General features: G+C 43.8%; 1 protein-coding gene across 8 annotated transcripts in view; it reads left to right on the top strand.

The window, feature by feature from the left end:
• The window catches only part of eml1 (EMAP like 1), a 272,486-nt gene that overhangs the window by 163,484 nt on the left and 91,890 nt on the right, over positions 1-17,112 (top strand). For 6 of the 8 annotated variants that reach the window (XM_038777141.1, XM_038777093.1, XM_038777114.1 and 3 more), the window contains exons 2-3: positions 8,131-8,313; positions 14,365-14,421. In XM_038777141.1, the coding sequence (XP_038633069.1) occupies positions 8,131-8,313; positions 14,365-14,421 (240 nt within the window). The remainder of the gene's footprint in view (positions 1-8,130; positions 8,314-14,364; positions 14,422-17,112) is intronic. The other 2 variants (XM_038777151.1, XM_038777122.1) reach the window with 1 other exon arrangement.

Below are 17,112 nucleotides of genomic sequence, written 5' to 3'. Positions count from 1 at the left end.
CATGGGTCTCACCCACACAACCCCAAGATGTGCAGGTTAGGTGGATTGGCCAAGCTAAATTGCTACTTAATTGGAAAAATATAATTGGGTGCTCTAAATTATTTTTTTTAAATATTCTGCTCTTTAAGAACCTCTACAAGTAATTGCTTTACTGTGAGATATAACATTTAGCTGTAATTGGCAAATCTAATGGAATTACTTGCAAATGTTGATTTACACAACATTGTGTAACATTGACAAGCTTCATCATTGTACTGATGTATCTGCTGTCCATTAAAGTGCAAAGATGATTTAATTGATATGACATTTTAATTAAATGACCCTCTTCAGTCAGGAATTTCAGGCCTTTCCTGATATCAAGAAACGACTGGATCTGCATTTGTGCCCCAAAATAGGGCAGGTACGAAGACAGCGGAGTGTGTAATATCCAGAGACAGGATTGGGGTAGAAGGCCTACCTGCCAGCAACTGGCGATTAGCCAGATGAGATGCGTTAATGGCCCATTAAAGTCAATGCTCAGAGGCTGACTGGAATTTTCCAGTTGACCTTTGGGTCCCCCGCGACTTCAGAAAGAGGCCATCTCCCTGAGGAGCAACTTTCTGGTGGCGGATGAGGAGCCAGCACTCCAGGGAGATTTTGGAATTGTCCCCACCTTTCAGGCCAGGACCCCAGCTGCAGATCAGGCTACCCTGTGGAAGGATTCCACCTGCACATTGGTGGCCTGGCAGCTGCGGCAATTTTAAAAATTCTAAAATGTTCGAAGAGAAATGTATCTCACTGAGAGATATGACGGCGTCTTTAATGTTGGTGGCCCCTTGCTGGCCCTTCAGCTTAGAGAGCCCACCGGGGGAGGAACAGTTGCTTTTCTGTGCATTGTGGGGTTTTACTTGGAGCGGGTGTACTTGGCCAGTTCCCTGGGCAGCAGCAGGCACACGGTGGTCTGGATCTCCCCGGAGCTGATGGTGCTGCGCTTGTTGTAATGGGCCAGGCGGAAAGCCTCACCTGCGATATGCTCGAAAATATCATTCACAAACATTCACAAAAGATGCCAGTGTCGGGGTGAACCTGTTTCATCATTATTATGGGTGGCAAGGTAGCACAGTGGTTGGCACTGTCGCTTCACAGCACCAGTGTCCCAGGTTCGATTCCCGGCTTGGGTCACTGTCTGTCTGGAGTCTGCACGTTCTCCCCGTGTCTGCGTGGGTTTCCTCCGGGTGCTCCGGTTTCCTCCCACAGTCCAAAGATGTGCAGGTTAAGTAGATCGGCCATGCTAAATTGCCCCTTAGGGTCCACAAAGGTTAGGTGGGGTTACTGGGTTACGGGCATAGGGTGGAGGTGTGGCTGAAGTAATCTTTCCAAGGACTGGTCCAGACTCGATGGGCTGAGTGGACTCCTTCTGCACTGTTGATTCTACAATCACTCTGAAGATGTAGATGGAGCATCTTTCTTTCCTGGCTCTTCTCGTCTTTGTGCTGCCCTCTGCTGAAAGTTTTTTCTAAGTTTTCTTGATACCCTTCTTGGAAGCCAGTGCTTTCTTCGTGTCACCCATGGTCACAGTGAGTTTGCTCTCTGGTTACTAATTGACCTGTACACGGAAAATCAATATTTGACTGCAGCTGGCATGTTGCGGGGGTCGAGATCCCCATTCCCAATCGTCAGGGTACTGCCCCAAAACCCCAAATCCTGCTCCTGATATCAACATGGCAGTGACCTGTGAGTCCACTGTAACTTGTTCAGTAACACGTGGGATAATAGAGCAACCTTCAAACACAAACTCTGTATCATTGTCATTGTCTCTATCAGTCCAAAGATGTGCAGGTTAGGTGGATTGGCTGTGCTAAATTGCCCTTAATGTCCAAATAGGTTTGGTGGGGTTACTGGGTTTATGGGGATAGGTTGGAAGTGTGGGTTTAAGTGGGATGCTCTTTCCAAGGGCCCGTGCAGACCCGATGGGCCAAATGGGCTCCTTCTGTAAATTCTATGATTCTATGATTCTATGATTGCAGATTGTTTAAAACCCTCAAAGACTACAGTAGACTTGCAGCTTGCCAAAATTATGAAAAGCACCACAGTATTTGTCACAGCTTGGGCTCTATTAAATGGTATTAAATCTCTAAACCATAGCCACTCTCAATTACTTTCCCACCCTGCTCGACAGAATAACATCCTCTTTGAAATGCTTGATGGTACTGGCTTTATTGACACTGCCCATATGTTGCCCCCATGGAGGAACAACAGTCGTTGAGGTGTTTATTCCGGCCATCTGCTCTTTAGTGGCTGTTTGGCACCGTAACATCATTCTGCGCCACCGGTGACATAGGTTTTTGATGGAGTAAGGGAAATATTTAATAAGCTTTGTAACAGCATGTGTTTTCTTATTGACAAGAAGGAATGTTAGATAAATCATTGTAACAGTACCTCTGTGACACTTTTCGTTTAATTGTAGATATTTCAATCTTAACACGGTGCAAATTAGAATGCCTACCTATCAGAGTGTATTTTTCAGTTTCACAGTTCTGTGAGCAGGAAAGGACAACTGTGCAAAGGATGAATGCTTTCAGTTGAACAGCATTGCATTTCTCCTGAAACTGCTCAAAAGCATTTTAAGCAGTGGATGTATTTATTCCTCCTCGGGTGATGCAAGACTTCAGTGCTTGTGTCTGATTCACAATTCTCATTAGTTTTATTAGTTGGGTCTCTTTGCAGTGGTGGAGTTTCAAAAAGGTCAGCCTGTTGTATGTTATTCTTGACTACTTTACAGACCTGCCATATACAGCGTAGGAATCAAAGCATCGTTTTCTGTGGCTATATGGTTCATGTTAATCATTTGGGAAATTGATCTTCCCAAAACATGCCGCTTTCAGTACTTCTAGAACCTAGTACATAACTTAAAACATAAGAACTAGGAGCAGGAGTAGGCCATCTGGCCCCTCGAGCCTGCTCCGCCATTCAATAAGATCATGGCTGATCTTTTGTGGACTCAGCTCCACTTTCCGGCCCGAACACCATAACCCTTAATCCCTTTATTCTTCAAAAAACTATCTATCTTTACCTTAAAAACATTTAATGAAGGAGCCTCTACTGCTTCACCGGGCAAGGAATTCCATAGATTCACAACCCTTTGGGTGAAGAAGTTCCTCCTAAACTCAGTCCTAAATCTACTTCCCCTTATTTTGAGGGTATGTCCCCTAGTTCTGCTTTCACCCGCCAGTGGAAACAACCTGCCCGCATCTATCCTATCTATTCCCTTCATAATTTTAAATGTTTCGATAAGATCCCCCCTCATCCTTCTAAATTCCAACGAGTACAGTCCCAGTCTACTCAACCTCTCCTCATAATCCAACCCCTTCAGCTCTGGGATTAACCTAGTGAATCTCCTCTGCATACCCTCCAGTGTCAGTATGTCCTTTCTCAAGTAAGGAGACCAAAACTGAACACAATACTCCAGGTGTGGCCTCACTAACACCTTATACAATTGCAACATAACCTCCCTAGTCTTAAACTCCATCCCTCTAGCAATGAAGGACAAAATTCCATTTGCCTTCTTAATCACCTGTTGCACCTGTAAACCAACTTTCTGTGACTCATGCACTAGCACACCCAGGTCTCTCTGCACAGCGGCATGCTTTAATATTTAATATTTAATATTCAGCCAATTCTTTTGCCAGTTTGTAGCTGTAAAATAGATTCCCAAATGCGATTAGGCCTTTCCAACAATCCACCTGTTACATCCTCATGTTGTTCATTGAAATTTCTTTCTTTTACTCTTGAAATGCACCACAGATGAGCTCGAATGAGAAAAGTCAGGTGCAGCTGCCACCTTGACCATGGTGGAAATGAGAAGCTTCTTGAGCTTCACCGATGCAGAAACGTTGAGGAGCAATTACTGCAGCTGAGGATGACTTTATTGCGCCACTTAAATATTTTGCATTCAGCATCCTTGCAACTTGTCTGCCTCTATCAGAGTTGATACCACCGGACGATTTTCCACTCCAACAATGAGGATTTCTCAGGAGCAGCGTATGGTATTCCCTGTGGGGATACAGTGCATGTCGTTTATCATCGAGGGGAAAGAGCAGGAAAGCATGGTGGGAAGGACACAAGCCACATGGGAATGTTAGTGAGGTGTTAATGTGTTGGATGAGCGTGCTTCACCAAAGAGGTATTCGGGTTCAGCACGACCTGCAGTTTTGGTTGTCTGCCCTTGCAACTCTATCTGCAGCTATGCAACTTGAGGCTGCACTGGATCGCTTAATGCAGCCACAAGAAGAATCTTTGTCGTGTTAACCAGAGTGTACATTGACTTTAACATCACAGCAAGGCAGCAGTGAGATAGGGCCATTCAGGTTCGTCAAGGTAACAGCTTTACCTAGATTCATTGTGCAAATGAAAACCACTCCAACCTCACATTGCCGAGCTCAGGAGGAATCGCCACTTGTCTTTGCATTTGCTAGATTCCTTCACAAATTAAAATCAGGGTATGTCATTCCCTCTTGGTTCAAATCGTTTCACACATCTTTCGAGCAATGCATCTGAGGCATTGGCAGAGTGATCTTTACTTCCTGCCTGGCACATACTTAATAGCACTTAAATAACTTTCATAGCTTGTGGTCACATAGAATTCTCAAAGGCATAGGTGACAGAGACAGGACAAGGGCCCCAGGCTGAAGTTCATTGTAACAAAGCACGGAGACAGATTGAGTGTGACATAGTAACAAGGTCGAGACAACGAGAATCCTTGACAGTTGCGAACAAATGAAGCATCATTCGCTATTTAACAAGAACGCTGCTCTTTCAGAGGAGATCCTGCTGTTTTTAAATGACAAGCGAGAAAATAAGAAGTACAAATCCACCAGAAGGGTCAGTAGTTGGCACAGATTTCACAGTAAAAGAATGAAGCAAAACACTTACTTGGTCATTGTCCAAAGCACTGAGCTGGTACTAATTAAAGGCACTGTGGACCGTTTATCCATTTTAATTTAATTGGATATATAGATGAAGGCTTAAAATAAAACCCAAATACTCTTGTTCAGGCTATTAGAGAACACTCAGAAAAGATTCAAGAGTATTTGGTTCTGAACATTTTCCGTGGTAGTGTTGAACTGGGCAATAACGGGCAGATTGAACAGAGATTCAAATGAGAAACACTGAAATCCAGTTTTCCCACATGCTGTGGCTTTCTAATTTCACAGAGTTGCCCTTTGTTCCTGGCAACTCCTGGCAAAAATGCAGTCAGATACAGGCTCGTTAGTAGGCGGTTCACAGCAGTAGGTTGGTCCAATCCATCACCCCAATCCGGGGGGGGGGAAGGTCCGATTCCCAATATGTGGGAAGCCCTTGACCTCTGTTTTTGAGAGTCTGATTCCTGAACATGTGGGGGGGGGGGGGGGGGGGGCAGTGTTCCCTATTCCAGGTGGCCTGATCCGGAATCCCAATGTCCAGTCCCTGATTGAAAAGAGTCCAATCTTCAATCCTAGCAGAGTACACATCCCCAATTCTGTCCGATCCTGATCCCAGTCAGAGGATCTGATTTCTGATCCCATGGAGGGTCTGATTCCTGATCACAGGGAGTCTAATTCCTGATTATCCTAGGAAGACCTGATCCCAAGTGAGGGATTGATTCCCGATCCCAGGGGTCTTTGTCTGGGCAAGGTCTGATGGGAGAGCCTGGGGGTCAGTGCAAAACACTTGTACTTCTCCTGACCCTCAAGCAGTGCTGTAAAGTCAATCCATTGTCCTTACAGCTGTCATTACTCTTCTTTAGCTTTCCCAAGCTGCCTCCCGGGAGAGGCTTGACTTCCCTCCCCCTTGCCCTTGTCTGCAGAAAGTGGGCTGGGGGGGTCAGTGTTCACAATTTTAAAATGTTAACATCTAACCTGAACCCAACCCACAGTTTTGGTGCACTAAATTTCAGCCTACTGTATGCATCTGAAAGTCAGGTCATCTATTATTGAAACATTTGGCAGCCTGATAATCTAGCCACGCGTTAAACTGGGGACCTAATAGATTATTACCATCTGCATGCGTGTCCCTTATAAACCAACATGTGTGAAATCACGAGGACTTCTTTAATGATAGGATTGCAACCTACAACAGACGGCCACTTGTCTCTCTGTGGTTCTTAGTGTAAACGGGGCGATCAGTAACCACCCCCTTCTGCACGAGGCGGAAGAGGTTCAAAGCCACCCTGATGTTTTTCAGCCATGCCACTTAATGTTTATATAAGGCAGCAAAGTTTCGAGCAACATAGAAAGAGAACATTCGGCCAATGCTGCTTGTGCAGGGGTTTTTAAAAGAGTTATCCAATTATCCCTACTCTCCCCCTCTTTCCCTATAGATATGCAAATATTTCCTTTTCAAGTATTTTATCCAACTCCCCTTTGGATTAAATTTGCGATTGAATCTGCTTCCACTACCCTTTCAGATACTGCAATGTATTCCAGATCATAACAACACGGTGTGTAAAAGATAATCCTGCCCATTATTCTTATGAGTGAAATAAATCATGTTTGGCTTTCATTAAAGTTTTGCATCAGAACATTTCCAATAAAGCCGCTGTACTGTGTGGAGATTTACACTTCAAAGATATCAGTGATGCACAACATTGCTTCCACCTTGTAGCATGTGACATCTCAAAGTAATCCTTATCCATTCTCACTAAAAGGTGCTGGCATCTTTAACGATATGGCCGGGAATACCACATGTTACGTAGCAAGGTTCAGGAAACTTTGCACTCCATGTGATCAAAACGACGGCCGGAAATGTTTTACGTTCTCCTCACCGAAAGATGCACTGCGCAGGACAAAAATATTTCCGGTGCACAAGTCCTGTATGAGATTCCTCATTTTCAGAATTCCTTATGTGGTGCAATGGAAAGTAAAAAGTAATTTTTATTCGGTGACCAGATTTTTAAAAATTTTTTCAACGCACAACATAAGCCCCAGCGACAGAAGATGTATCTTACGTGCAAGATTGAGCTCACAGCTTTCCAGTGTAGTGAAAATAGGACTTGACAGCAGCTGTGCAATGGAAATACAGGACCTAGATATGAGCAGATCACCATTGAGCTAAATGTGTACATCAGTGCCCTTTTTTCAAAATTGAACTAAGCTTGTTAGCCGGCTTAAACTACCATAAATCCTTCCTGTCATCAAACCTTTTCAAATGCAAAGTTGTGACCTACATTACACAACTGTGGTGCCCCGTATGGTGGAGACACATACTTAGCACTTAATTCTTCTTCCTGAATATGAGAGTCTCCAAATAGATTGAACCCTTTTAAGGAATTTCATTAGATCTTTTATGCCAAGTTCAAGATTGTCTGTTTCCATTTTCAATAATAATCTTTATTATTGTCACAAGTAGGCTGACATTAACCCTGCAATGAAGTTACTGTGAAAAATCTCTAGTCGCCACACTCCAGCACCTGTTCGGGTACACTGAGGGAGAATTCAGAATGTCCAATTCACCTAACAAGCACGTCTTTCAGGACTTGTGGGAGGAAATCGGAGCACCCGGAGGAAACCCACACAGACCCACAGGGAGAACGTGCAGACTCCTCACAGACAGTGGCCTAAGCCGGGATCCGAACCTGGGACCCTGGAGCTGTGAAACAGCAGTGCTAATCACTGTGCTGGCATGCCATTGAACTGCAATGTAAATACATATTGTGTCGCACACTCTTAAGAGGATATTTCCATGCATCATTTACGTTTGTCCTGGGCCTCTATTCAAACTACCATTACTGCTGTGATCAGGGTGAATTTTAGAAGCAGGCACCTTGAGTACACTGTATTCTGTCAGCCTGGTCAAAATTTGACCTGCACGTCAAGGGCCTTGCACCCCACTAAACACAAAATAAGCAGCTTTAGTTAAGCAATGCACAGACAGACTGATATTTTTAAAGAAATGACACTTTGATCAATTGCGTTATGTCATGGCGTTCAGTTATGTAAACGAAATTAAAATTAAAAGCATTAAAAGAACAGCCAGTGAGATAAGATAACCGCTTGCATCGCCATACATGAACATTGATCATTAACAGAAGTTCCCTTTTAACGTTATTCATTCAGATTAAAGTCTCTTCCATTTGATCTCCTCAGTTTGTGTTTCTTTTTTCTTTTGCCTCAGATGACAGTGCCTCTGCAGCCAGTAGCATGGAGATGACTGATCGAATCGCCTCCCTGGAGCAGCGTGTACAGATGCAAGAGGATGAGATACAGCTGCTGAAGTCGGCGCTGGCAGATGTAGTCCGACGCTTGAATGTTTCCGAAGAGCAACATGCCATGCTGAACAGGAAAGGACCGACCAAAGGTAACCAAGAGGCAGAAAGTAGGAGGGCGTAAATTTACTGCAAAGGGAAACACGCCAGGAGCATACACTGCACTTACACTCATACTGTCTAATTCTGAATAATAATAATCGCTTATTGTCACAAGTAGGCTTCAATTAAGTTACTATGAAAAGCCCCTAGTCGCCATATTCCAGCGCCTGTTCGGGGAGGCTGGAACGGGAATTGAACCCGCACTGCTGGTCTTGTTGTGCATTAAAAGCCAACTGTCTTAGTCCACTGTGCTAAACCATCCCCTAATGGGCGTGACTCAGCAGAATAAAATCTTTTTCTGGTTTTGTGTGCATTTGGCGGCGTGTTTCTTGACCACTGCATCGCTGAGAAGCAGCTCGCTATTCAATGGCAATTTGCAGTTTTATTTGGCCTTGGGGAGTTTCTCTCTGTCGAGGCTGCACTTGACTCATTTCTTGCTGGCGACCCCACTCATTATTGCATCCCTTCCCCCCGGGTCCTGCACTTCACTGGCCCCCACAAACCCCATCCTCTTATTCAACAAATTGGCCAACCCCTACGACTGTCGATCAAACCCCGAGTGAAATACTTGCCCCCCTCTCCGCCCATGACGGCTGCCCTGCTCTCGGCTTCTGCCTCAAGGACCTGTGGGTCCAATCCACCTCTGGGGCATTGGCCAACACCTTGTCCCCCACCAGCCTGACCAACATCCTCAAAACGTACTTCGTGGCACTCGAACCTTCCACACCCTGTGGCAGACCCACAATTCACAAGTCCTGTCGCCTGGACCTGTTATCCTGCTCCTCCACCTTCATCCGCAGCGACTAGCATAGAACCCCCAGGCTCCCCAGCTCCACCTCGAAAAACACAATCCAATTGTTCTGGTCGGACACCACCCCCTCCACCTCACATATCGTCGTCCCATGCACTTTGAGGCACTTCTCCACTTGGTCCAGCGATCCGCGAGAGGTGCGACTGCTCCCTCAATCACCTTTGACCAGTTGTCCTGCATCTCCTTCCTTTGCTGGCGAAATTCCTCCTTGAAGAAGCTCATCAACTGTTCCACCTGAGTCTTTTGCACCGATTGTAACCCTTCCCGCTCCACCATTCTCAAAATTGGTGCTGCGCCTCAGGTGTCCTGCAGCTCCTTAGCCAGGTCTTTGACTGTCTTTTGCCAGGGCTGGTAGCCATTAGACATGCCAATTCTGGGGAGAACCTCTTCTTCTGCACCTACCCCACTAACGTTCTACCCGACTGATGGGTAAGAAATGAAAATGAAAATGAAATGAAAATCGCTTATTGTCACGAGTAGGCTTCAATGAAGTTACTGTGAAAAGCCCCTAGTCGCCACATTCCGGCGCCTGTACGGGGAGGCTGGTACGGGAATCGAACCGTGCTGCTGGCCTGCTTGGTCTGCTTTAAAAGCCAGCGATTTAGCCTGGTGAGCTAAACCAGCCCCTGGTGAGCTAAACCAGCCCAAATCAACGCCTTTGAGCTGGAGCTGCCTATGTGTGACCACATACTCCCTGGCCGCCACCGGACGTCCAGCCATGATTAAGTTTAACCATCATGCATTATTTCCTCCATTATTTCTTTCCTTTCTCTCCTCTTCTGATGATTTGGACCTTTCCTGGAATTTGATTCCATGTGTACTGGTCACCTACCACACCTTGCCTAATGTGGCCATTACTCTTCTGAGAGTCTCGATTTAGAGTATTGATAGGTTGTTCAACCATATCAGGGATCACAGCTAAATCCAATCTTGCCCTCAGCCAATGGCTATACATGTGCAGCTTCAGTTGGAGTCACCGGGTGACAGTCAGGAACAGAAAGCTTTGCTGCAGTTCCTCTCCCTATCTCAGGTGTGTTGACTCCTCTCAGATAGTGATGAGTCCCAGCTGAAGTTGAAACTTTCCTAATCTGAATGGACAGCCACTCAATCGACACGGTCATTGAGCCAGTTTTCAGCTTAACAATGATACATTTAAACAGCATTCGGAGAAGATGTCTGGTGGGATTCACCATTCCTTCATGTCGGCGGGATTCTCTGTTGCTGCTATAATGGGTGGAAATTTGACTGAGCGTCTCATTCTCCGTTCTCGCTGGCAGCGGTAGTGAGGCAGACTCGCAAAGGACAATCTTGGCTATCATTTGTAGAGAATTGGATTCCAACTCCATTTGTATATTTTTATCTTGAAGGACTGCTGTTGACCACTGATGTCTCATTCTCCTACTGATAGCAGCTCTTTCTCTGGAATTCCTGGCATTTAGAGAGCAGCATATCCTATATATTTGCGGTTCCCGAACTTTGAGCATGATGATACTCTTCTACTGAGACCTGGGAACAAGGGCAACATCTGCACCCATAACCAGGAAAGATCAACCTGCCAGATGTTTTATTAAAAAATTAGAGCACCCAATTCTTTTTCCCCCCCCAATTATGGGCAATTTAGCGTGGCCAATCCACCGATCCTGCACATCTTTTTTTTGGTTTGTGGGGGTGAGACTCACACAGACACGGGGACAATGTGCAAACTCCACACGGACAGTGACCCGGGAGGGCTTGAACCTGGGTTCTCAGCGCCATGAGGCAGCAGTGCTAGCCACCGTGCCGTCCAACCTGTCAGATGTTACGACACCTTGGGCAAGTGCACAGCAAATACAACTGGTTAACTGTTAACTCATTCCTAACTCCCCACTTTAACTCCCCCCCCCATACACACACAATACAGAAAAACACAGAGGGGTGGAAAGGTGTAACAAACAATAAGCGAAAGGAAAAACAGTCTTTGTTTGAGATGATAGTTTTTAGCACAGCAGGCTTGTGGGTTAAAGTCTTTGTTCTCAGCCTGGAATGGTCTTCTCTGTAGATTCATTCATTCATCCAAGTACTCCCAACAGGCTTTCTGGACAGAGATAGCACTCACAGGCCTTCTAGATAAATACAGCACTCACAGCAGACTTTCTGGAAAAATACAGCACTCACAGCAGACTTTCTGGAAAAATACAGCACTCACAGCAGACTTTCTGGAGAGAGATAGAGAAAGTCAGTTCTATCTCTCTCTGCGCTTCCAGAATCAAAACTGAAACCTTGGGACTCTGAAAAGCATACCAGTGGGATAAGATTCAATCACCACGTGTTACCGGGCAGGGCACAGCCTTTAGGGCCAATTCATTGGCTACGGGCCAACCAATCAAACTGAATCCCAACCCTGTCTCTCGCACTGGTGCTAAAAGCTCTGCAGCTCCAGTTTAAACCAGCACGTGATCTTTCCTTAAACCTCTGGAATCTTCTGCTTGAATTAAGGACATGGGTTGCTTGACTTAAAGGCACATGTTCATTAACCATCCATGGATCAAAACAAGAACGGGAAAATAAAAGAAAGGGGAAATAAGGGGAATAAACAGGAAGGACTCTTACATGGACAACATTGTACCTTACATTCCTTGTGACATCATGCACCCTAAAAGCCGATACAGTGGGAAAAAAAGCATAATTACTATTAAGTCTTTATAACAGCAGAGAGGTTGCAATGTCGCTTGAGTTCTTAGCAGAGTTACTTGAGTATTTGGCAATATAACAGGTGCCACACTGACTACATGAGGTTCACTTGTTTAGCTGAACATGGAAGGATGCCATCTGTTATTCAAGTGCAGGACGATTTTATTCAGAATGTTTCACATTGGTGTTTTCTCATTTGAAAACTGCACAAAATTAATGAGACCAGCAATCTATCTCAGTTAGCATCTAAATATCTGTATAAGCTTCAAGTTTGTAGTTAGAATTGGAGAGTAAAACAATCAACTCCTGCAAACTCCTTCTGCACTGTAAATTCTATGATTCTATAAACTGATATTATTCTATTATGATTCTATGAACTGAAGTTGGTTCTCCCCGTGCCTGCGTGGGTTTCCTCTGGGTGCTGCGGTTTCATCCCATGAGTCCTGAAAGACGTGCTGTTAGGTGAATTGGACATTCTGAATTCTCCCTCAGTGAACAGGCACCAGAATGTAGCGACGAGGGGCTTTTCACAGTAACCTCATTGCAGTATAAATGTAAGCCTGCTTGTGACACTAATAAAGATTGTTATTCTGAAGGATAAACATTAAAGACCTACCTACAAGGTAACCAGTAACACATGCATTTAGATACTGGACCACCTGATACTTAAATACATACACATAGATATAGATATTCAAATACTGTCAAGCATTGACAATTAAGGATTCTCAAGCATAAGAGCCCAAGATACAAAGTTCTTTACCACCACGTACGTGGATGCTTTCAACAATTAGAGATTCAATTACACACAGGTACACAACAGTCAGACTGTTGTTCTTCTCGGGTGACTGTGGAGTTTGCACATTCTCCCCGTGCCTGCATAGGTTTCCTCCAGGTGCTCCGGTTTCCTCCCATAGTCCAAACGTGTGCAAATTAGGTGGATTGGCCAGGCTAAATTGCCCCTTAGGGTAGTGTGCAGGGATAGGGTGGGGGATTGGGCCTAGGTAGGATGGTCTTTCGAAGGGTCGGTGCAGACTTGATGGGCCGAATGGCCTCCTTCTGCACTGTAGGGATTTTATGATCTAAAGTTCCAGGTCCTCCGATAATGTCCATATACAATCACCAGAGACTATAGTATTTACAGGTACTAGGCTGCCAGGGAAAATGTCTGTATCGTATATGCCACCAGTAAAATAGCTACAAACAAGGACAATAGTTCTCCAAGAAAAGCGGCTATACAATGGCCTTTCCATTTAATATTTACTACCCAGTTTGTGGTCACTGGTGACTAAAATATGTTTTGAAACTCAGCTTTTAAAAAAAGTTATTAAATTTTTTTTTTTCCAATGAAGGGGCAATTTAACATGTCCAATCGACCTAACCTGCACATCTTTGGGTTGTGGGGGTGAAACCCATGCAGACACGTGGAGAATGTGCAAGCCCCACACAGACAGTGACCTGGGGCCGGGATCGAACCTGAGCTCTCAGCGCTGCAGGCACTACACCACTGTGCTGCTCTGTGCAAGAATTATTTTATGTGCAATTAGCAACATGGTTCTAAATCTATTTATCAGGTGAATTGGCCATGTTAAATTGTCACTTAGTGTCCAGAGGTGTGCAAGTTAGGTGGATTGGCCATGCTAAATTGCCCCTTAGAGTGAAAAGATGTGCAGGTTAGGCGGGGTTATGGCGGATAGGGTGGGGAAGTGGGCCTAGGTAGGGTGCTCTTTCAGATGGTCAGTGCAGACTCAATGGGCCGAATGGTCTCCTTCTGCACTGTAAAGATTCTGTGATAGTATAATGTTCTATGGTCAGTAGATGAAAGAGTGGGTTGTATTTGATCTGGCTGTTCAGTCCCGTTTTTTTGCCATCCTTTGTTTACAGCTTGAAGAACCTCGCTTTGAAATTCTATTTGGTCTTGTGATATTTTCAAAGGTGAAATGTGACAGCTGACTTCAAAGATTGTTATTAATAGCCAGCAGGTCATTAATGATATATTATCCAGAGTTCAGCTCTCTCCACCATGATCTATCCTCTGTGTGTGCTATTGTAATGCTGGGAGTGAGCAGAGGCAGGAACACTTGAGAATATTAGGGGAGTTCCATTTTGCTCTGCCAGATGCAATTTTTGGATAAACAAGTTTTCAACAACTGTTATTTTCGTAATCGTTTGAAAGAATCTCAGAATCAGTTTCAGTTTTAATGTTATGACTCTACTGTTGATTAATCTCTCACTGTCCAGAGCCTACAATTAAAATGCATGATTATAGTTATATTGTTAGCATGTCTGGTTAATTGAAAATAATTAGAATTCCCCACTTCCCATTAAAGTGGAGATCAGTTGGAGTCACTGTTCTTTATCTAGATCATACTTCTGTGGCGCTTTTTAACTTTCCTTTGGTAGCTATTCTACTTTCACTTGCTCTCCTCTTTAATCTTTTATTTTATCATACTGTTAAACTTTTCCTTCTGTAATCTTTCATATTTCAGTCACATTTACATTTTATTTTCCTCTTTTGTCTGTTTTTCTTTGTCAAATGCTCCTCTTTATGGACCGTTAGATCAGGCAGCATCTAAACGGACAGAGGCAGATAAACAGGGCAGTTCTAACAAAGCAGGTAAGCATTTGAGATCCCTTCAACTCCAGGTTATAGAAGCTCCCCATAGAATAAGATGCAATCTGCAAGCACGTGGAAGATGCAGACAATAGAGTTACTGTTACACTCTAAATTAACATCCTAGCTGTTGTCAAGTGCGCCATTAATGAACGATGATGGATTTAATGCAGGGACATTTACCTCAGAAACGTTGTCATTAAGTTAATGAAACCTTCATGAATATACAATAATTGTTTTCATTTAAAATCATCTGGGTAATTTTATTTTCTCACTCCCTGCATGGCACAATCTTCCCATCCCATCCAGTGGTTTATACATCAAGACCAAGAGTGGAGGTGGACAGCTTCCTCTGAGCTCTAAGACCATCTGCTGGAAGGTGCTGGAAGAGCAGAGTGTCGGTCTTCTAGTTTTCCTTCCTCACCTTTGGGCCATGCCGAGCAGCAACGTGATAACTTCTCAGTCAGCTTGACTGAATCAGGAAATCAGGTTGAGCATTTGGGAATTGAATCCATCACTTTCAGCTGCCCAAATCATTAAGATAATGAACTGACTTCCAGTAATATTCCTATGTCAACACAGGCATTCTTCATAAGGAACAGAACTTTTATTTATACAATGCCTTTTTCAGCCATAGGACATCCAAAGTACATCACAGCCAATCAATTAGTTTTGAAGTGTACAATATTTATTTTTGGGGCATTTATGTGAATACCTCCCATATGAAATATATTATTTGTAACCCTATATTTGAAAGATTCTTGATGGAGATTTTTCACTGGGAAAAGATCCAGGCCACACAATTTACACAAGATAACAGGGGAATTGACGATAACTTGCATTTTTACACTGCTTTTAATGTGGATGAACAGCCTTCACAGAAATATCATTAAAAAAAGATCCGTGAGCAAAATAAAGTGATAGAAGGAGGGAGTAAAATCTTGGCCAAAAGAACGGGTTTTCAGGAGGAGAAGGCGGTGGAGAGCCAGAGATGACTTTAAGAAGAATTCCAGAACACATTGACCAGCTGACTGAAGAGGGAGATGCAGAATTACCCAGAGTCGACGCAACGGCGAGGTTGAGGAAGGGGAATATTGTATTTGAAAGAGTTTACAGAGCTCAAGGTAGCTGAGGCTATGAAGGGAGTTAAGCAGAGAAATAATTTTAAGTTGGGGTTATTCACGGAACAGGGATGTAATCGGTGGTTTGCACTTATGCCAAGAATTATGGGTTCAGCCTTTCCAATGTCGAACTGGAGGAAATTGTGGTTCACCCTAGATGGGATGTTGGATAAGCAATGACCACACAAAGACAGTGGAGTGTTCAAGAAAGGAAGTGGAAAGTTAGAGTCAGACAGTGTACACCGTGTCCCCATAGAGGAACAAGATTAATAGCAAACTATTCAAGCCAATATTATGTGAATAATATTAGGGAATATATCAGATGTCTGCAGTGTCCTTGTTACTTATTGCAGAGGGTCAGTGCAGTAGGAAAGAGGGAATGACATACCAGGTCACAGAAAACTTGTGAGGAAATCATGGTGTGAGATGTCAATAGTTGGTTTGCAACCAAGTAAACCAAAGGGCAACAGTCATGAAAGTTGAGGTTTCTGGGCGGAATCTTCACTGGACCGCTAGCTAGCGCCCCTAAAATAGTCAGACAAAGCTTACCATTCTGTCCCAGCTCCCATTCTGCTGAAACCATACAGACACCAGCACTGTGACCACTGATTAACTTTCTGCTGTTTCTCCAGCTAGGACAACAACAACAACTCCTCGTGTTTGTATAGTACCTTTAATATAGTAAAACATCCCTTACACTTCATCGGAGCCTTTTGTTAAGGTCACGGCTAATGGTAAATGCCGATTTTCTCCAACTTCCAGATGGGAAAATTGAAGCAACTGTCTTCAATTATATTTTGCAATTTGGTATAATGTGAACAAAGGTGTGAAATCCAGAGATTGATGGATCCCGGATGTTTTGTGATGATTTTAATAAAATAAATATTTATTAAGAAACCGAACACTAAAGTAAACTAGAAGTACACCTAACTAAGTCAATGGATAGACACAGTATCACTAATTGTTTAAACCATTCTAAACAATCTTTACTATCTTCAGAGCTAACTCTCCCCAAATTGTTCTACTGCACCTTGTAGATCCTAAAATCTGTTTCAAAAATCCAGTAAGAGTTACCACACCAGGCAGTTATAACTCTTTGTGTTGCGTCTGAGCTATCATAAGCAACTTGCTTTTCAAGACAGGTTTTTATCACAGGTACTTCTTGCTGGGAGTTAAGATATTCTTGCTGTTGTCTGAAGTCCAAAAACAGCTCTCTTCATAGGTTTAATCATCTTAATTAAATACAGTTTCCCCTTGTCTGACCCAACTTATTCCAGAAAACAGACTTAATTACCCTCATTTCTTGATTTTAGTTTTTAGAGTGTAAAAGCAAAATGCAGAGAACATTTCTTCACAGCTTGTATCTGTTCCTTTGAATCCCTTTGAACTTATTAAAATTCATTCATGTGTTGTCCCCCCATTGTTACTGACTTGCCCTAGGTAACATCTGTTTGCCGTTTTGCTAAGCTCTTCAACATATCAACGGCACTGGCTCCATTAACACAGCCATCCTTCAGAACAGCCAGATCTATTCCTGGGGAGGAGGGCGGACGCCCTTGCCTTTGCCTCCCTG

This window comes from Scyliorhinus canicula, chromosome 2 (assembly GCF_902713615.1).
Source record: "Scyliorhinus canicula chromosome 2, sScyCan1.1, whole genome shotgun sequence".
Taxonomy (NCBI): Eukaryota; Metazoa; Chordata; class Chondrichthyes; order Carcharhiniformes; family Scyliorhinidae; genus Scyliorhinus; species Scyliorhinus canicula.
The sequence above is the reverse complement of the archived record's forward strand: the minus strand, read 5'-3'. Positions and strand labels throughout refer to the sequence as shown.